General features: G+C 37.9%; 1 protein-coding gene across 4 annotated transcripts in view; it reads left to right on the plus strand.

Annotated features, from left to right (window-relative positions):
• The window catches only part of GALNT1 (polypeptide N-acetylgalactosaminyltransferase 1), a 104808-nt gene extending 86687 nt beyond the window's left edge, over positions 1-18121 (plus strand). For all 4 annotated transcript variants that reach the window (XM_055127990.1, XM_055127988.1, XM_055127991.1 and 1 more), the window contains 7 exons: positions 1660-1830; positions 4134-4251; positions 5923-6103; positions 6930-7069; positions 13051-13149; positions 13695-13829; positions 15953-18121. In XM_055127990.1, the coding sequence (XP_054983965.1) occupies positions 1660-1830; positions 4134-4251; positions 5923-6103; positions 6930-7069; positions 13051-13149; positions 13695-13829; positions 15953-16099 (991 nt within the window). In that variant the 3' untranslated portion in view covers positions 16100-18121. The remainder of the gene's footprint in view (positions 1-1659; positions 1831-4133; positions 4252-5922; positions 6104-6929; positions 7070-13050; positions 13150-13694; positions 13830-15952) is intronic.
• The last annotated feature ends 2008 nt before the right edge of the window (positions 18122-20129 follow it).

The raw sequence follows: 20129 nt of genomic DNA on the forward strand, positions 1-20129 counted from the left end.
GACTTACTTACAAAACAATAGTGTCTAGACACCATCCCAGAGTTTACAGGGAAACAGAGCTGACACTAATAATTCCAGTGGGGAAAGGGATAGATCCTCAAATAGTGCTGAGTAAATTGGTGACCATGGGAACATAAGTGAAGCTAAATCTTAATTCACATTCTACCTAAAAATCATTTCTGTAGGGAGTAAAGACAAAAATTACATAGAATAGCTTTATCATTTGGAGTAGGAAAAGGTTTCTTTAAAAAAAAAAAATCCCCTGGGGAGCTGGAGCAATAGTACAGTGGGTAGGATGTTTGTCTTGCATGTGGCCAACCCCGGGTTCAATTCCAGCATCCCATATGGTACCCCATGCACCGCCAGGAGTAATTCCTGAGTGCAAAGCCAGGAGTAACCCCAGAGCATTGCCAGATGTGACCCAAAAAGAAAAAAAAATATATCGCCTGGATGGGAAAGATAGCATATTTTCTGAAATGTGACTGTCAAGGGATGTACCTTAGAGTGGGCTGTGGTCATGTGTGACATTTTCAGATTTACAAAAAAAAATCCAAAATATTTTAAATATATATATAATTTATCAAAAATATAATTAAGAATATTCTTTTTAATATGAAAATATAATTTTTTCTCTTAAACAACTTTTAATTTTTGTTTCGGTGCCCAGGGCTTACTCCTGGCTCTGTCCATAGGCATTATTCCTGGCAAGTTCAGGGGACCACATGGGGTGCCAGGTATCAAATTAAATCATGTCTGCAAGGCTGGCACCCTACCCACTGTGCTGTCTCTGGATTACTTTATTATTTATAGGGGCTACATTCTATAGCACCACTATAGCACTACATTCTATAGCTCAGGAACCGCAGACTATTTTGAGGAAATCAAGAGTTAATGGTGGAACGTCCAGGAGGCCACCAGGGTCTTACCCAGTTTGGCTGTGTTGGGGAGGAGCGCCCCATCTAGGCCACATCCTGTGGTGCTTTGGGGGCCACTAATCTACACCCAGTGTTCTCAGGGTCCATGTCATGCTGCAAATCAAAACAGGGCCAGCCTTGTATTTGCTAGATTTGTGCTCTATCACTTGAGCTGTCTCCCCCGCCTAAAAATAAAGTTTTTATTTCTAAACATGCTGTTTAACATTACCATATGCAGAAATTTGAGGATATTATAGCATCCAAAGTTGTGAGCAACTGTATGATGAAATACATATGCATGTAACATTTTTAGAAAATAAAGAATAGTTGTACAAAAAGTTCCTTGACTTAATTCAGCAATCTCACTCTAGAAGTTTTCCCAAGGCAAAGTGGAATATTGTGTATATAAGCTTGTTCATTTATGAAATAGAACACAAATGTCCAAGAGTTGTCTATTAAAACTATTACTTTAAGAGGATTAAATATATAGTCATTAATAGTGCTGTTTTGCAAACTATAGAAATAGTATTTTTACATGTGGCAAATGTACTAAAGTAGAAATGACTTAGGGGTAGTAAAAACTATGTAGCTTGTTAGAATTTGGCAAGAACATTCTCACCATTGGCCTTGAAATTACAGATTATATTTTAATTTAAAAAATGCCAGGTAACAGTTGTTTTGTGATTATGTTAGGACTCAAATGGGAAAGTTAAGTGATTCTTTCAATTTGATTTAACAATTGCAGGAGAACGGTCGTTTGTCCTATCATTGACGTGATCAGTGATGATACTTTTGAGTACATGGCAGGCTCTGATATGACCTATGGCGGCTTCAACTGGAAGCTCAATTTTCGCTGGTATCCTGTTCCCCAAAGAGAAATGGACAGAAGGAAAGGTGATCGGACACTTCCTGTGAGGTAAATTAGGTTGGAAACATGTTCCCTATCACTGGCAGGGGATTGTGAAACTTTGGAAATCAAATCAAAAAGGATTATAAGGCATTTTAAGAGACATGAAGCATTTGAAGTTGAAAGCCAAACTTCACCTGTGTATTTTAAAGAGGAATTTTATTCTGTTTAATAATAATAAATTTTCATGTATATAAATGAGGAATTAAGGTTGTGTGTGTACACACCCAGATGCACATATATACACACATATGCAAAATTTTACAAATCATTTTTAACTTTACTTAAGGATAATATTTAACGTAAACTGCCCCTTAATTAGTTCTTCTATATCAATATGTGAAAATATTACCTAAAATAGGGTCTTTGCACCAAGTATAAAATAAATTCAGTCATGTACCATCTGGATGCTAATTGCTGGCTTCTTGGGAGGATACAAAAAATTGTTTCAAATGTTTAAAAAAAAGAAGACTAGGAGTGACAAAAGCATAACAAGGATTTTCATCAGTACAATTTTTCCTTCTGTTTTATACTTAGTCACAGAATTTTTCAGAGAGGGGTGAAATCTGCGTGCTCGTCACAATCTTAAATTGAGATTACTTAAATTGAGATTATCAGATTTTTATTCTAGCTGCTTACACCTGCTCCTTCTGTAGTAATTGAGAATTCCTTCAAAAGCACACTTTCTTTTTAGCGTCTCAGATTTGCTTTCTCTAGATTCAAGTTAGTTCTGGCAAGAGTTTCGCTCATTCTGTATCCTTTCCCTCTAGCCAGCGAGCCCTTCCCTAGCTTAGGGGTTTTTAACTATCCTGCTGATAATTCAATTTACTGTCATAATTCAAGGTCCTTAAACTTTTTGTAGTCAGATAACTTTGTAAAACTATGGTTTTCTGATATGGGAGTGGGCAGAGGGATGCAAAAGTGCAAACAGAAGCTTTAGCACATGATTCTAACATTTGTAATATCCCAAATCCAGATCAAGAGAGCACTGGGGGGCAGAGAGACAACACAGTATTTAAGGCGTCTTCCTTGCACCTGACTGATCCTGGTTTGATTCCTAATGTATATGGTCCCCAGAGCACAGAGCACAGAGTAAGCTGGCCACAGTTGGGTATAGCCACGAAACCAAAAAAAAAAAAAAAAAGCAAGAACTTTGGGAATTGGCCTATTCTTTCTTACTCCTAAGACTAGGTTTTTTTTTTTCTTTTTTTTCTCTTCTAAAGTCAAAATGATTGCTAACTTTTTTGGGCTGGAGTGGAAGCACAGCGGGTAGGGCATTTGCCTTGCACGTGGCCGACCCGGGTTCAATTCCCAGCATCCCATATAGTCCCCTGAGCACCGCCAGCAGTAATTCCTGAGTGCATGAGCCAGGAGTAACCCCTGTGCATCACTGGGTGTGACCCAAAAAGAAAAAAAAAAATTGTAACTTTTTTGTAAAGAAGCTATTTCCCCTAGAAAGTCACATACTGCTGTCCTCACAAGGGCTGGAAATATGTTCAATACCACACAAATAACCAGGTTGCCCTAGACTATTCTCTTCATAGTGTACTCTTTCCCTGAAGTTTCCTGATCCTATTCGTTTTCCGTTTCTTTCTCCATACTCATGGTTTATGGAAACAAATGGTTAACTGATTTTCATTTATTTATGTTCTCATTCATTGTAATTTTTCTGCTTAGGTCTACCTGTTTCTACCACTTTGCTTGCATACATGGGCCATGTTTTGATCTTATTCTGTACTTCAGTATTCCTTTGCTTAAACTTTCCAATTAGTTGTGGAAAAAAATCGTTGCATTGTTATCATCCTATTTAGTCTCTGAGTTACAGTTTACATGGTGACAAATCACCATGCCAGAAGCCTGGCATTTTAGAGTTATTAATATGGGTCTAGATGGTTAATATATGGTTGCTAGGATCAATTGAGTAAGAACACATCATCAGGTGGGAAGGATTATGAAATATAACTTCGATTTAAGGAGTTTGAGTGGGAAGCCCAGTCAGGATCTGAGGATCAAGAAATATACAAGAATAGGAAGAGCCTTTAGGCAGAAAAGGATTTTAGGACAGAAGCTATAGCGTAGATACAGCCATCAAAATGATGGGATAGGTGTAACACTAGCACTGTCGTCCCATTGTTCATCAGAACAGATAGATAACAGTGTAAAAACAAAGCCTGAGGGACTGCATAAGTTTCTAAGTGCAAGAATAAGCATTTGTTTTGTAATCATAAATGGTCATTAACTATACGTATAAATAAAAACTGAATTTAAATTTAAATTTTAATTAACCATATAATATTATGATTGAATTTCAGAACACCTACAATGGCAGGAGGCCTTTTTTCAATAGACAGAGATTATTTTCAGGAAATTGGAACATATGATGCTGGAATGGATATTTGGGGAGGAGAAAACCTAGAAATTTCTTTTAGGGTAAGTTCCCTTTGTAAAAAAGTAGTCTGTTTAAACTCAAATATAGAAATTCTTTACTTATTTGTTACCTCTAAATTTTTTAAAAACTTAAATAAATTGAATTTAATTGGAGTTTAATGGGACTAAAACACCTTTAGTCCACAAAAGAAATTGATTATACTATGAAAGGTTCATTGTAAACTGCTTAAAATAAATGATTCCAGGGACTTGAGCTATAGTAGAGCCAGTAGGGCACTTGCTTTACTGTGGCCAACCCAGGTTTAATCCCCAGCACCCCATGTGGTCCCATGCGCTTGCCAGGAATAAGCCCTAACCACCAACTGGATATGGCCCCAAAACTTAAAACACATGATTTTGCTGTTTTAAGAATTATAAAACATACCGATTCCCTAGTTATGTCAAACTGCCATTATTTTCTAGAAATATTTAAAGTTCTAAAATTAATTTTAAAAATAATGTATAGTACATATACTACTTTAGTGTTTGTCCCTCATCATTTTGCTTGATGTAATAGACTTTGTGCTCTTGGTGTGAAAATTGTTCTTTCCCATAACACCTAATCACTTCTTACTGGAGAGGCCCCGACTCGAGAGCAGTGTTTCTCACTCAGCCTTTTTTTCTGACCATGGTCCCCTTCTGACCTCCTTCTTTCCTGTGCCCCTTCCTCCACCATACCAGTTGGCCCCCTAATCTTGTGTTGTGGCCTCCCTGTTGACATGATTTTCACTTATTGGCTCCCTTGGAACATCCTGGGGGCTCACAGGAGCCTTATGACCACCAATTTAAAAATGCTGCTCTCGGAACTAGAGAGATAGTACAGTGGTAAGGGCACTTGACTTGCATGCAGCCAACCCGGGTTCAATCCCCCACACCTCTTTGTGGTCCCCTAAGCACCACTGGATGGTGAAAAAAAAAAAAAAAGTGCTGCTTAATGCAGTTTATAGATCTTTCCACTGTATCATCTTAAAATCCTAGGAAAATATTACTCATTGAACACTTAACAGAATCAAGATTTTTCAATATTTGCTTTAATTGTAAATATTACATGTTTAACTGTGGAAAATTTTATTTTTAAAGGATAACTTCACTGAGTTAAGTCATAACTTTTAAAACCTTTTTGTTTTTCCATTCTCAAAAATACAATAGAGCATGCTATTACTGTCCTCCCAAATAATTTATGAAAGATCTTGTTTATATCCCTAGGTTCTCCTATGTCACGAATGTGGAGTAGAGGGAACAGACAGGATTCTGTCGGAATTTTATGATCGAAGTTATTTGGTCAAATTATAACTGGTCATTCTGACCGTGAACACATTAGTAAATATGTTAAACCAAATTATATAGTATTTGATGAAAATTTATCAGATATCAGATTATGATTCTTTTATGAATCATGGACTGTAGTTTGGAAAATACTGCTTTGGACCTTATGTCTTCTGCATATTTAGTTAGCTTTTATAACTTTTTTTGAATTTATGCTTCAATTTCTGGTTTGAGTACAACAAAAAATGTTAGAGAAAGGTTTGTTCCTGAGGAATTTTGGGTCTTGTGACCATCCCACATCAAGCCCCATTGTATGCCCTTCATCCTGGGAAATTCTAACTGTGAAACTGAGTAAGTGTGAAGTCTTCTTTTGAAACATTCAGTGCCTAAGCTTGCTGTTATTTTCAGATTTGGCAGTGTGGAGGAACTCTGGAGATTGTTACCTGCTCGCATGTTGGACATGTGTTTCGGAAGGCAACACCTTACACATTTCCAGGGGGCACTGGGCAGATCATTAATAAAAATAACAGACGACTTGCAGAAGTGTGGATGGATGAATTCAAGAATTTCTTCTATATAATTTCTCCAGGTTAACATTATTTTGCATTAAAAATACAAGACAATTAACTCTTGTGCCTGATTATAATGCCTTCTGAGGAGAGGTAAGAAGGGATCGAAAAAGAAGCTTTGAGCAGAAGTGAAAACATCTCATAGGTTAGAGTAAGTGAAATCACACACAGTATGGGAAGTGTTTAGTAGAATGCCTGATATATTAGCAATAATAAAAAATTTTCTACGTTAGTATTACATAGCTCAGGTGTTATTCATGTTTTGTTTTTAACATAAATGCCACACTAAACATTTAAGTGTCAAGTATCTAAAGGCCTGCAAAACCTTATATTATAGTTCATGGGATTTCTCTCTAGGAACTTCTTTCTGCTATTAGAGTTTTGTCAGAATATCTGCCTGACATCCTGACCATTCATGTGTTCCCATTTTTTTAATTACCACAAGACTGTGCAGTTCAGTTAGTTGTGTGAAAAACTTAAACAATATTTGATTTTACCTTAACATATATTAAAAGTTTTCTGGGGCTGGAAAATTCAGGGGGTAAGATGTGTACCTGCAGCCGACTCTGGTTTGATCCCTGCCAACCCCATATGATCTCCTGAGCACAGCTAGGTTTGGTCCAAGACCAGAAACAAATACAGTTTTCTGATCCTATATTTCATTCTAAAAATTTTCTTTGAAAAATATGGTACGCTTTTATGTTTCTCCTTTGGGAGATATCCTTCATGGTATATCACACATAATTTCACATCTCCAAAATGGTACAATTTTCCCCTTTTTAGATGCAATATATAAGTAGTTACCTAGTTATTACCTGAATAATTCAGATTCAATTATTATAACAGGTGTTACGAAGGTGGAGTATGGCGATATAGCATCAAGACTTGGTCTAAGACACAAACTCCAATGCAAACCCTTCTCTTGGTACCTAGAGAATATTTATCCTGATTCTCAGATTCCACGTCACTATTTCTCTTTGGGAGAGGTAAGAAAAATGTATTCTATGTTTTCACACGTTTTTACTTATCAGAAATAATAGAGATTAGACTTCTATGAAAGGAGTATCTGCACATGAAAATTCATAATCTTAAGTATGGTTATGAATTAATTGACAGATTATTTATCTCATAACCTTGTTAATTTTTTGTTATAATTTATTCAAGTAAGAATGCTCTTCCTGGGGTTGTAGCAATAGCACAGCGGGTAGGGCATTTGCCTTGCACACGGCCGACCCAGGTTCGATTCCCAGCACCCCATATGGTCCCCTGAGCACCGCCAGGGGTAATTCCTGAGTGCAGAGCCAGGAGTAACCCCTGTGCATCGCCGGGTGTGACCCAAAAAGCAAAAAAAAAAAACCAATTTACAATAAATTGAATTTTTTGCTACCATTCATTTTCCTTAAGGAGTTCTAATATCAATTTGGTTTGAGAAGTTGGAAGAAATGTTGGCAGTCATGTTTGTTTCTGATATAACTATATTTATTGCTTTTAGAATTTAGCAACAACTCTCAACCTGAAATAATTTGCTTACTAATATTTATAACACAATTAGATATGCTTTGTCGGTGTCCCTGGGTAGGGTTTCATGAGGGAGAGTTTTATCTTAGCCAGGATGGTCACAGGAACTATTTCTTGTGTTCTGTCCTCCACATTCCTAGAATATCAAGTCCATGTATTCTGCCGCCCAGCCAAAGCACAAACTTAAGTGTAGGAAGTCAAAATAAGTCCTTCTCTTAATCACAGTGGTCTGATCACAGTAAGGATTTCATTCGTTCTCTGGGTTTGCCATTATGCAAAAAAACTATCACAAACTAAGTGGCTTATACAAAGAAGTTTATTATTGTATTATCTGAAGACTAGAACTCTGGGGTCAAGGTCTGGACACTTTGGTTCATTCTGAAGGCTGGAAAGAATCTTGACACTCCTCAAGCATTGGGTGATTTGCTGGCACTCTTTAGTGTTCCTAATGTCTTGTTTCTTCAGTTGACCACTGGTTGGAGTAGGTGATGGGGGCTTGGGAGAGAGCAGATAGATCACAGAGCAGGGAGCGGTAAGTTAGAGTGAAACCATTCAATCTAGTTGTGTTTACCTTAGTAGTTACTGAACATCTGTTCTAATTGTTCTAACCTCAGTCAGGAAAGTTCCAGGGTGGGTTATGTGGCATGAGAAGATTTAAGAGCAGCTGCTTGTATAACTTCCCCTTAGAATGCTTGTTTTTTCTTTGAACTGACCCAATTTTAGACAACACCTAGGCATTGTTAGCTGGGCCGGCATATAGGCATGTTACAAAGAGCCATTTGTTTAACCCACAGTGGATAATTGCCAAAGCAAACTTGCCATTTTCCCACCTCTGCCAGCTGGCTTTCTGTGTAAAAAACAGATTTCACCCTCTGTTATTTGCCCTTACTGAAGAAATCCTCCAATAAGGAAACCTGTTTAATCTGGTATTTCCTAAACATTGATTACAAAACGCCTCTTTTAAGTGGTACATGTGTCAACACCTGACCAGATACTGTTGCTCAGATCATAGTTTAGAAGTCACTGTCTTAGAGATTATGAACCTGTCCAGATCTGCATATCCCTATACCCTGAGCTCACTTTGGCCACTTTAGTTCTACTATTGCATTGCTATTGATAAGATAGAACTTTTTCTGTACATGGTAGTTTTGGTTGACTTGTCAGGCTCTGTTTACAGATGGGTTAAATCAGTCATTAAAAAAAAAATCTTGTAACAAGGTTAGTCCACTAACCACCTCCCTTGATCACTGTATCACTGTCATCTTGTTGCTCATAGATTTGCTTGAGCGGGTACCAGTAACATCTCCATTGTGAGACTTTTTACTGGCTTTGACATATTGAATACGCCACAGGTAGCCTGCTCTGCCATGCAGGCAGGATACTCTTGGTAGCTTGCTGGGCTCTCCGAGAGGGATGAAAGAATTGAACCCAGGTCAGCCGTGTGCAAGGCAGATGCCTTACCCGCTGTGCTATCGCTCCAGTATTTAAAAATTCCTTTAGAACATCTACTTTTCTAGAAAGTATAGATCAAACATGGGCACTTCCACGTCCCTTTCATAGTGCCAAGGATGTCGAGACTGGGCTTCATAGCACTGTGCTCATTGTTTCCCATCGTTGGCAAGTGGCCCTTCACAAACAGTGAAAAACTTCCCTCCTTCATATCAGCATCTAGTCCTGCATACTCATTGTGACAGCCACTAGCTAGATACAGCATAAGATTAAATAAATTTCAGTTCCTTGACCATAATAGTCACATAAAGTACTCAGCAGCAAGGGCGCTTGCCTTGCATGCAGCCACCTTGGGTTCATATATGGTTAGCACAAACCGTTTCCATCATCACAGAGTTCTAATGTACAATACTGGAGACATTCACAAAAATCACCCACATGGGAGGATATTCATCTGTCTTGTCATTTCACCTATTTTTCCCTGCTAGGCCTAAAGGAGATGGCCATCCTGCCAAACAGTGATTTAAACACTCATGACTATGAGGACACTATACGATAATATTCGATACAGTCACCCTTGCTCTCAGATCAGATACCGTTCATCCTAAAACAACTCATAAAAATATATCAGGTCTATAAATTGTCAGTAGTTATTTTCCTGCAAAGTTAAGGAGAACCTCAGGAATATAACTTTTTCCATATCAAATTTGCCTTTTAGTTTAGGGGTTTCTGATGATTTCCAAGCAAGAGGACATTTTGTATGTCTCTGAAGGATAGTCATCAAGATATAACTTGGAATTGAAAGTACCCTCTGAAGTGTGGGAGAACATGGGAGGTAGCTCATACTTCCTGACTTGTGAGAGGATATGAGTTTATTTTTTGAGTTCTGATTCATTTTAGACATCCAACAAAGAAGTCACATTTTACTACAACCATCTTAAATTCTTTTATGTATTTTTTTTCTTTTTCCTGAAACGTGCCCACATTTTATGTCATTCTCTGTTTTCTAAAGTTTTTTTCAGTGGCTTCTTAAAATGAATAACCAACTCTATTTAGTTTAGGTAAGAACTCAACTATCAATAAATTTGTAAATCATAGTTTTTAATTTAAAAGAATGCACTGTAGCACTCTTGTCCTGTTGTTCATCAATTTGCTTGAGTGCACACCAGTAGCGTCTCCATTGTGAGACTTGTTGTTACTGTTTTGGGCATATTGAATACGCCACAAGTAACTTGCCAGGCTCTGCCGTGCAGACGGGATACTCTCAGTAGCTTGCCGGGCTCTCTGAGAGAGATGGATGAATCGAACCCAGGTCAGCTGTGTGCAAGGCAAACACCCTACCTACTGTGCTAGGGGGAGAAAAAAGAGCTCTAGTTCTTATTTGCCTCCCAGTGTAAACATTGGAGCCAGTAGGTCACCACTTTCTCTGCCTTTCACTAGAAACTAATACTTGGTTACATAGTGTCAATCATGGAGTTATAATCCTGAACCTAGAAAATATATTTGTTCAAGTCTTCTCTAAAGACTTCAAAGTTTAACTCCCACTTAACAAACATTAACTGTTCTTCTGCAAGGGCAGAATTGTTGAGCTGTCAAGGTCATTCAAAGGTCTGGGATCATGCCAAAACCCCAGTTTCTATCCCTCATACCACACTGATTCCAAAGCCAGGAGTAGCCCCAACATTGCTTGGATATGGCCCTAAATCAAAATGCAAACAAAAAAGGACAGAATTGTTTGTTTTCCAGATTTACCGCCAGGTCATCTTTGTTTTTCATGTTCTCAAGAATTCACCTTAATACCCCAGAGCAGAGGTCATTCACATGTGATTGTACAAAGAGAAGGGAATTATTCCCTGAAAAGCAAATTCTCTGACCGTTCACCGGGCAGAAGTACAAACAGATGTCCCCCCACATACACACACGAGCTATAAAAGACACATTTATTGAGGCAAGCTTTCTTGCTGCCTTCCTGCAAAAGATCCATCTTTACCTTGAATGTAATAGCATCACTTCATTTCACCTTTGCATTTTGGAAAAGTGTTGTCAGACGCTAGTAGAGGCCCATAACCATCTCAACTGGGCTTCACTGACCACCTACCATGGATTACATGGTAAAATTATTGCTGGATTAATCTGACATGCTAGACTTGGGATAGGAAGGACCCCAAATTTCCATCTTAGATAATTGCACGAGTTGTATGATTTAAAATAGGGAATATCAAGAGAAGGAGGTTTCTAGGGGAATGAGGTAAGAATTACTATTGTTTGGATAACAATTGTAATGGCTAGGTGGAGTGGCAGATGCATATTAAAATGTTGGAAAATCTTATTTTACATGAACTGGGTTTCCTATTTTGATGGAATAGCCATATGTAAGTAACTAGTGATAAGGTGACAGTGCAGATTACTGCTATTTCTGAAGCAACTTTGTTCTGAAATAACTTAATCTCAGCATAGAGCTGACATACTATCTCTCAGTTACTCTTAGGAAATTTATGCTAAAAAAATGGTTTGAGTCATTTAGATTTAAACCTGAAGGTCTCGGGGCCGGAGCGATAGCACAGCGGGTAGGGCGTTTGCCTTGCATGCGGCCGACCCGGGTTCGATCCCCAGCATCCCATATGGTCCCCCAAGCACTGCCAGGAGTAATTCCTGAGTGCAAAGCCAGGAGTAACCCCTGAGCATCGCTGGGTGTGACCCAAAAAGCAAAAACAAAACAAACAAACAAACAAAAAACCTGAAGGTCTCATAGCTTAAGTCCCAGTTCTTTATCCTGACTTCTTAGGAATAACACATCTCGACTTGCTAGTGCCTTATTAAAATATTGGCATAATAGTAATTTAACAAACATTGACTTTTTTTTTTTCTATCTCTGTGACAGGATAGATGGAGTTTTGCACATCTCCCTTCAGGTTTGCCTAATGATATCATTCATGAGGTCTAGATTCAGGACTTAAATCACCCTTTTTTTTAATTTGCGGTGCTAGAGACTGAAGCCAGGACCTCCATGTGGGGTGTCTTTCCTACCACTAAGCACATCCCTTCTAATAACTACATGCTTTTATTTTTGTGAAGGGGGAGCTAACTAAGCAGTGTTCTGGAGGTCACCCTGGGGATATTCAGCCAGCCCAGCAGAACTGTTCAGTGTTTGGGCCTGAAGTGTGTTACTGTTACTGCTTAGTCTCTGGGGTCCTGGAGGCCGCACTGGTGGTGCTCAGTGCCAGGATTTAAACCAGGCAGAGTATGTGCCCTGGACCCCTTTGTTACGACCTCAGTCTCTTACTGTATGCTTGTTTTGGGACTACACAGTGCCTGGGGTCAGACCTGTGTCAGCTGCATGGAAGGCAGATACTTCTCTGACCCTCCTTTTGTTTACCATATGCTTTTAAACTGTAATGCTTCAGAGAAAAAATATTAAAGTGAATTGAATAAAATATGCCGACAAACCGTGGTGTATTCGACATCCAAAAACAGAACAGGTCTCACAATGGAGACGTTACTGCTGCCCGCTCGAGCAAATCGATAAGCAAACAGGATGACAGGGATACAGTGAATCTATTGAGTGATTCAACTCTTTAATTAGAAAAGAAGATCTCAGTTCTCCTCTAAAAAAAGTCATCAGTGTAATTTTCAGGATAATGGCCCTTACCTTACTTGTTAACAATATCCATAGGGAGTTACTAAATTGCTTTGTTAGGCAAAGTAGTGTTTATTGAGCTAAATGCAAATCCTAGAGTGGTGCGGAAAAATGAAAAATATATATAATACGAAAGTTATCTTTTCCTAAAATATGAAAATGACATACATAAATGTAATATCAGAGGATTTTAGGTAACTAGTGATTTTACCCACCCACTTCAATTCATACCTCTTACATCAGGAATTCAAGGTTCTTTCATAGTAGTGGAAAGTTTAGGTTGATTTTGAATGTATATGTATATTAGGATGTCTAGCTAATTTCTCTAATTCTTGATATTTTTCACTATTTGTTGTCCCATAGATACGGAATGTGGAAACGAATCAGTGCCTGGATAACATGGCTAGAAAAGAAAATGAAAAAGTCGGAATTTTCAACTGCCACGGAATGGGAGGTAATCAGGTGAGTATTTTAATAAAACCTCATACAGAATAATTTTCAGATTTGTTTTAATCTTCTGCTAGCTCATAATATCTCTCAGGAATTTTTTTTTTTACCTTTAATGAGAAAATAAAGATCTTTAGGATAGGAACCTTCAATCTAATGATTAGATATAAGTGGAGCCATTTATAAAAGGCTCCTTGTTAGACTGTGTTTACATTGTTGTGCGTGATATTTATTTTGCCCTTTGGGGTCAACCCTTGACTTGGATGATAACTCTCAACAATATATTCAGTGTATATAGAAAGTTCAAGGTTACTTTTCCTTTTCTCTGTACAAAATTGGTATCCTGTCTGAATTATTCTATTACAGTAATGAAGTCCAAAAAGTTTGCATCTTTACATACTTCCTAGTATGTACTGAACATATAAAAAGTTCATTTCTTTCATTAATATTTTTATGTATATTAATATGTATACATAGCTTCAGAGAGATAGAACCCCTGAGCAGAACCAGGTTTGGCCCAAAAACAAAAGATTAATATGTGTACATTATTTTCTTTTCAGGTTTTCTCTTACACTGCCAACAAAGAAATTAGAACTGATGACCTTTGCCTCGATGTCTCCAAACTTAATGGCCCAGTGACAATGCTTAAATGCCACCATTTAAAAGGCAACCAACTTTGGGAATATGACCCAGTGGTACGTTATCTCATTTCATGGAGGAATAATACTGTTTGGCACTGGATATATTTATATACTTAAAAGAAAAGTTTTATTTTTGGAGTAGGTTTTTATGGTTTCAGAATTAAATAGTTAGGCAAAATTGAGCTTTAATGAAATCATCCTGTTCATACTAACATTGGCATGTCCTGGTTTTCTTCTGCTTACATGCATGAGTTCTGTTCATATTAGAATGTTACGAAGACTTTTGTCTACTTTTTTGCTTACAGTACTATTAATACTGGTTTCTCAGTGGACAGTTCCAGCCCCAGCATACCTGTCTCCAGCTCCCAACTCAGTTCTATGGAGCAGTTCTGTAGGGAGCCATTTTACCTTACTGATCTTGTCCTGTCACTATTTGTTTAATCACTAGCTAACCCCATGCCACACCTAGCAAAGGTTGCCACTCCTAATCTTACTGATCTTATCCTATCAGCATTTGTTTATTACTAGCTAAATCCCGTGCCACTCCCTGCATTTCTATTGGGGGTCCTGGCACCACCTCCTCCCAACAGGGAGTTATAAATACTGTAACTGCCATAGAATAAATGCCTTTTCTCCCTCCTCTGGGCTCTGCGTCTGGTCTGTTCTTTCGGCTGCGCCCTACGAAGGGTTCTCCCTGCTGAACAGAACGAGACCTCCACATCGACTTCCACACAGTTCCACACACTGTGTTGCCTGTGTATCTTTTAAGTCCCCTGTATGAGAGAGATTATATCAAAAACACTGTTTCCACTGTGTTACTTGATGGTGGGTGTATGGTTGGTAGTTATGCTTCTTGCCATTCAATCCTGGCCCAACATTTGGCAAAAATAGCTTCTAAAGCCAGGAGCAAACATCCACACATGGTTTTCCTTAGCTTTTCTTATTACTAGAGAGAGATTTAATTCCCAGTCGGCCTTAGACACACTTCTACTGTTAACTTCTTCTCTTTGCTTTCTCTGTGTTCTTTCATCCCTTTGACACCCTACTTTGTCTTACTTCCCTTAAATGCAGTGGTCCAAAAGTGATTATTTTGACTCTCTTCTCCCTATCTGATGCCATCTACAAACCCTGTTTTACCTTAATCATTAACCTGCTATTCCCTGAATATATCCTTCCCATGTCCCATCTAAGATTATCTAGTTCTCTCTGCCTAATAAATCCTCATTATAATTTTCACCCCCATAATGCTGTGCTCCTTTTGGAGTTACTTATCCACAATTAGACTGTTAGATGCCAGTGGACAAAGATCATTTTTTTATAATTCTGGGTCTCTTTCACAATGTCAGACTTAGCAAACATGACCATTGGAGATGATTCTGTATTCTGTACCATGGTTTTCTGTAGTGTTTGCAGCTTCCATTTTTGGGGTCAGCTGCTCCAAGCACTGTAGGGTATATAGCTTCTCTGATTTCAGAGAGTAAATGCCAGTGGACCTAGGGTCGGAGCAATAATACAGTAGGTAGAGCACTTTCCTTGCACACATTATTAGTGTAGATCATTGTGTATGTAGTTATTACTTCTCATCTGTCTTATCCTTTTGAAATGGGGTCCTGACCATTTCAAAAGACACAATAGCATCATCTAGACTCTAAACAAGAGGAAGGTATATTGCCATATCAGCAATTTATTAAGGATTTCTTTATAAATGTTATGATTTTGAATCTTTAAAAGGACCTGCGTATCTCAGGGACTTGTGGTCTAGAATCATAGAATTAATTTAAAGAACCTTATCACACAGGAAATGAAGCAGTTTTGAAACAGGTTTTTGAAAATAGGTTAAGGATCCTAAATTAGCAAACACTGATCTGAGGTATTTGTGTGTGTGTGTGTGTGTGTGTGTGTGTGTGTGTGTGTGTGTGTGTGTATACACACACACAAAGTCAAATTTCTCTGTGTTCTGAGCTTATGTCAGAACTGGGAATTAGGATTTAGGTCATCGTACTCCAAGTCCGGCCTAACCCACAGTATCCTGCTGCCTCTTTGCCTCCCACATAGCTCTTGAGACTACTTTATTTAGACAATTTTTCTCCATTGTCTTTTAACAAATTTATATTGCAAACAAAAACCCTGAATTGGTTTCCATTTTTATAGAAATGCATTTTCTCTCTCACTTTCAGAAATTAACCCTGCAGCATGTGAACAGTAACCAGTGCCTGGACAAAGCCACCGAAGAGGACAGCCAGGTGCCCAGCATCAGAGACTGCAGTGGAAGCCGGTCCCAACAGTGGCTTCTTCGAAATGTCACACTCCCAGAAATATTCTGAGACCAAATTTACAAAAGGAGGAGAAAAATAAGGATGGACTGGGCTACCTCAGCAAACATCTCTGCCACATTCTTAAGTAGCAAAAAAAAAAAAAAAAAAAAAGGAAAAGTACTTTTCCTCCTCCTCTGCAGGATGTAAGGTTTATCAGCCATTAAAACTTAGACTCCTCTCGCTTTCACTAGCTGTGAACCAGCCTTCCTGTCCAAGGACGTGAAACTCTGTAGTAGCGAGACTGTGCACACTGATGTTTACAAGATTGAAGAGTCTTTCATCAAGAATCATTGTAAAGAATATTCAGACAAACAACAGATGAAATGTGCTTTCCAGAAAACTATACCTTTTATGGTTTGCTTGCACATCAGTAACTTCCGCTGACTGTGCTGTCATAATGAAGAGATTTCCAAGAGGTGTTTTTTTTTTTCTGATTAGAACTGGTAGCCAGTATATTAAAGCATTGATATAAAGATGAATGAAAAAACTGGAACCAGATCCAGAATCATGAAGACAACATTTTTACAATTTAAAAAAGAAAAAACTATATTAAACAGGGTTTAAAGGAAATTAAAACAGAACTATGAGAAGTACAATTTGTTACAGTATAGTATCAAATTTCTATATAGATTTTATACCTCAGTGGGGGAAAATAACTGATTCCAATGAAATTCATTTTGTTTTCATCTGTGATAGTCATGGATGCATTTTTCCCTTAGGGTGCTGAAATTGAGCTGGTAAAATAGCTCTTTGAACGTAGTTTTAATTGCTTTCTACAATTTTTTTTTAATTTGGTGTGTGGGCTGTTGGAATTGTAATTTTTAAATGCCTTCCAAAAGTGGAGATTTAAAATACTGTCTGGTTTCACTGAACATATTAGATATCTTCGTTGCTCTCGGGGCAGCTGGCTTATAGATATACACGCACACCCCCCACAAATTTCTTACTAGATTTTCAACTGATAATGCTTAGTACCCAAGACTCATACTACTGTACTACCAATTTATTTTCAGAGCAATAAATCTCAGTTCTTTGATTATGATCCCACTCAAAAGGCCTACAGAAGTGATTGTTTGGGCATTTGGAGATACTTTTTTTTTTTTTTCAAGAAACTTTTTCACCTCGTACTCAGATAGGCTTCACTTGTCAAGTACATATTTAGATTAGGATTCTTGAATTGTACTGTTCATCTGCTTTTAAGAAATGAAATTTGACTGAAAATGTTTAATTGGCATTTTTATGAGTTAGCCAAAGAAGTGCAGCTGTTATTCCCATATTAGTAGTCCTGCATTTCTTCCCTAAATTCTTTTTTTTACTGATTTTTTAGTACCATAAAATATTCTGTGCATCAATTAAAAGTTGAGTATCAATGCTTAATCTCATAGGAAGACCATCTCATGGTACTTTTCCTGAAAAGCAATCCATTGGCCAAAGTGCATATATTTCCTTCCTAGTTATAAGGTTATATTTAATAATATTCTTTTCTTTGATTATCTCTCACAGAAAGACTCACTGCAGGCAGTGTTATTTCTTATGCCTAGGAATGTTTGTGACAGTTGCTCACTAATGATACTTGCCAAGATGAGTGTACAGAACGTTTCTCATAGACCATTCAAGGTAATGAATATCAAGCACATACGGGTGCTTTAGGGTCAGGCTGAGTAGAATGCATAATTTTGTCCCCAGAAAATTTGAAATGAAGCAGGTGCCGGATGGAATTTTTTTTCTACTCCATGAGCTATGTTAATTCTATCTTCAGTAGGCCTAATGCTTGAATAAACCAGATGTCTAATCAATAAATTATTTTCATGCCCAGAATTTCAGGGTTTTGTACTTTAGCATAGTTTGGTCTTATTCCTTACTGTAAGAGAACTTAACAGCAATGTGACTTAAGGTTTGTTTTGTTTAAGTGGGGAATGCGAATGATTTAATTCATGGGTACTTTTAGAACCTAATAGATAATCCCATTGCCTTTATTTTTCTAATTAAAGAATTCCTGAATACTTTGAAAATATAAAATATTCCTAAATAGTTGTGCCTTACATTGGTTTTATTTGAAGTTAAACTGGATCCCTGTTCATTATAGCTCTCTGTGGAAATAGAAAAACAAATCAAGAGATGGAAGATGTCATTATTATTTGGTCAGTGAAGAATGCATAAATATGACAACTGAGGATAATTAAATTTTACAGATCTATTCAGTCCATCCAGTCCCGGTTCATTTGGCAGTCTTGAAAAATAGTACGTTGCTTACCAGTCTGCAAATGAAAGCATGTAGGCCATGTCCTCATTTCCCTTTTCTACATTCAGCTGTAAAACAAAGGTTCCTCTGTTAGGATTTGGTGTGCTCTTCAGCTTATCTCCAAAGTTATATGGTCTTCAAAAAAGAAAGACAATCTGAAGGCAGTGTTTCACGTGAGAGATGATACATGGAGTGAATCCCTTTATACTCTGGAAAATCAGAGGTGTATGCATGCCCATGCTTCAATTTCTTGAGTATGTGGGGGTGGGGAGGGGCTGTTCATTCCTGGAGGTGTTCAAGGAATTGAATGCTGCCAGAGATGGAATCCACGGACCCCACTTGAACCCTTTGAACCATCTCCCCAGCCCTACTGTGTTTTGTGATAAATTCTATTCAGTAATTTTGCAGAATTGGTGGTAAAGGTCAGTTGTATTGTCTACAGTAGTTTAGAATTTTAAATATAAAAAAAAAATCATTCTTCATACCAAGTCATACAAGGAAGTTAGCAAAATGTGCAAACAAGAACATGTGCAACACTTCAACTTTGAAAATGATAAGGCATTATGGAAATTATAGAACACTGCAATACATACATATGTTTATGGATTGAAAGATTAAATGATGTTTAAGATTTCAGTTTCTCAGAAACTAAAATCCCAAGAAACTTTATAGAAATTGTCAGTGTACAAGTATAGCAGTTCCAGAATAGTTCAGTGGGGGAAATTTTGTAAAACCTGAGAGTATTCAATTTCATGATTCGCTTTAAGTCTACAGTAATTAAGAGGGAATATTTCAATAGACGAAGACAAATCATTGGATAGAAGAGATCAGAAACAGACCTGTTCATATATATGGTCACTGGTTTTTCAGTAAAAATGAAAAATCAGGGGGAGAGCAGTAGTACAGAATGTAGGGCATTTGCCTTGGACATGACTGACCCAGTTCTATCCTCGGTACCCTATATGGTCCCCCGAGTCATCTAGGAATAATCCCTGAGAACAGCCAGTACTTAAGCCCTGAGCATCACTCTGTGTGGCCCAAAAGTTTAAAAATAAATGAAAATTCAGTTCAGCAAGGGAAAGAAAGTTCTGTTTGTGTTGAAGTAATCAGTTACTTTTAGTAGGAAAAAAAAAACACACACACCCGAACATTGATGCCTTTATATAATGTGCAACTTTCTTTCAATAGAAAACAAAATTTTTATTATTGCTGGAATAGGCAAAAATACCTTACGACACAAAAGTCATTAATTGTAAGAGAAGAACCACTTCTCTGCAGCCAGAGAGAGTGTAGGAGCTAAAGCACTTAGCATGGCATGTGACCATATTGGCCACCACCATGGTTAGAATCCCGGGAGGGCCTAGTAATGTCCCCAAATACTGCCAAGGGTCACTCCTGAGCAAAGTCAGGAATAACTCCCTGAGTTCAGCCTGGTGTGGCCCAAATAAATAGACTGATAATAAATGCAAAGATAAATTAGCTATTATTTTTAAAAAAGGAAAGACGAATTTCACCAAACTTAAATTTGTTTGTTTGGTGTTTTTGGGATTGGGGTGGGGATGGGTCACACCTGGCGGTGCTCAGGCTTTACTCCTGGCTCTGTGCACAGGAATCACTCCTTTCGGGCTTGGGGAACTATGTGGGATGCTAGGCATGGAACCCGGTTGGCTGTGTGCAGGCAAGCATCTAGCTGTACTATCTCTCCAGCCTCTCATCAAAAAGAATATTACAGTAAGATGGCTAGTCATGACCTACAAGAAAGTATTTGCAATACAAACAGCTGACAAATGAGTCATC

Source organism: Sorex araneus, chromosome 2 (assembly GCF_027595985.1).
Source record: "Sorex araneus isolate mSorAra2 chromosome 2, mSorAra2.pri, whole genome shotgun sequence".
Classification (NCBI taxonomy): Eukaryota; Metazoa; Chordata; class Mammalia; order Eulipotyphla; family Soricidae; genus Sorex; species Sorex araneus.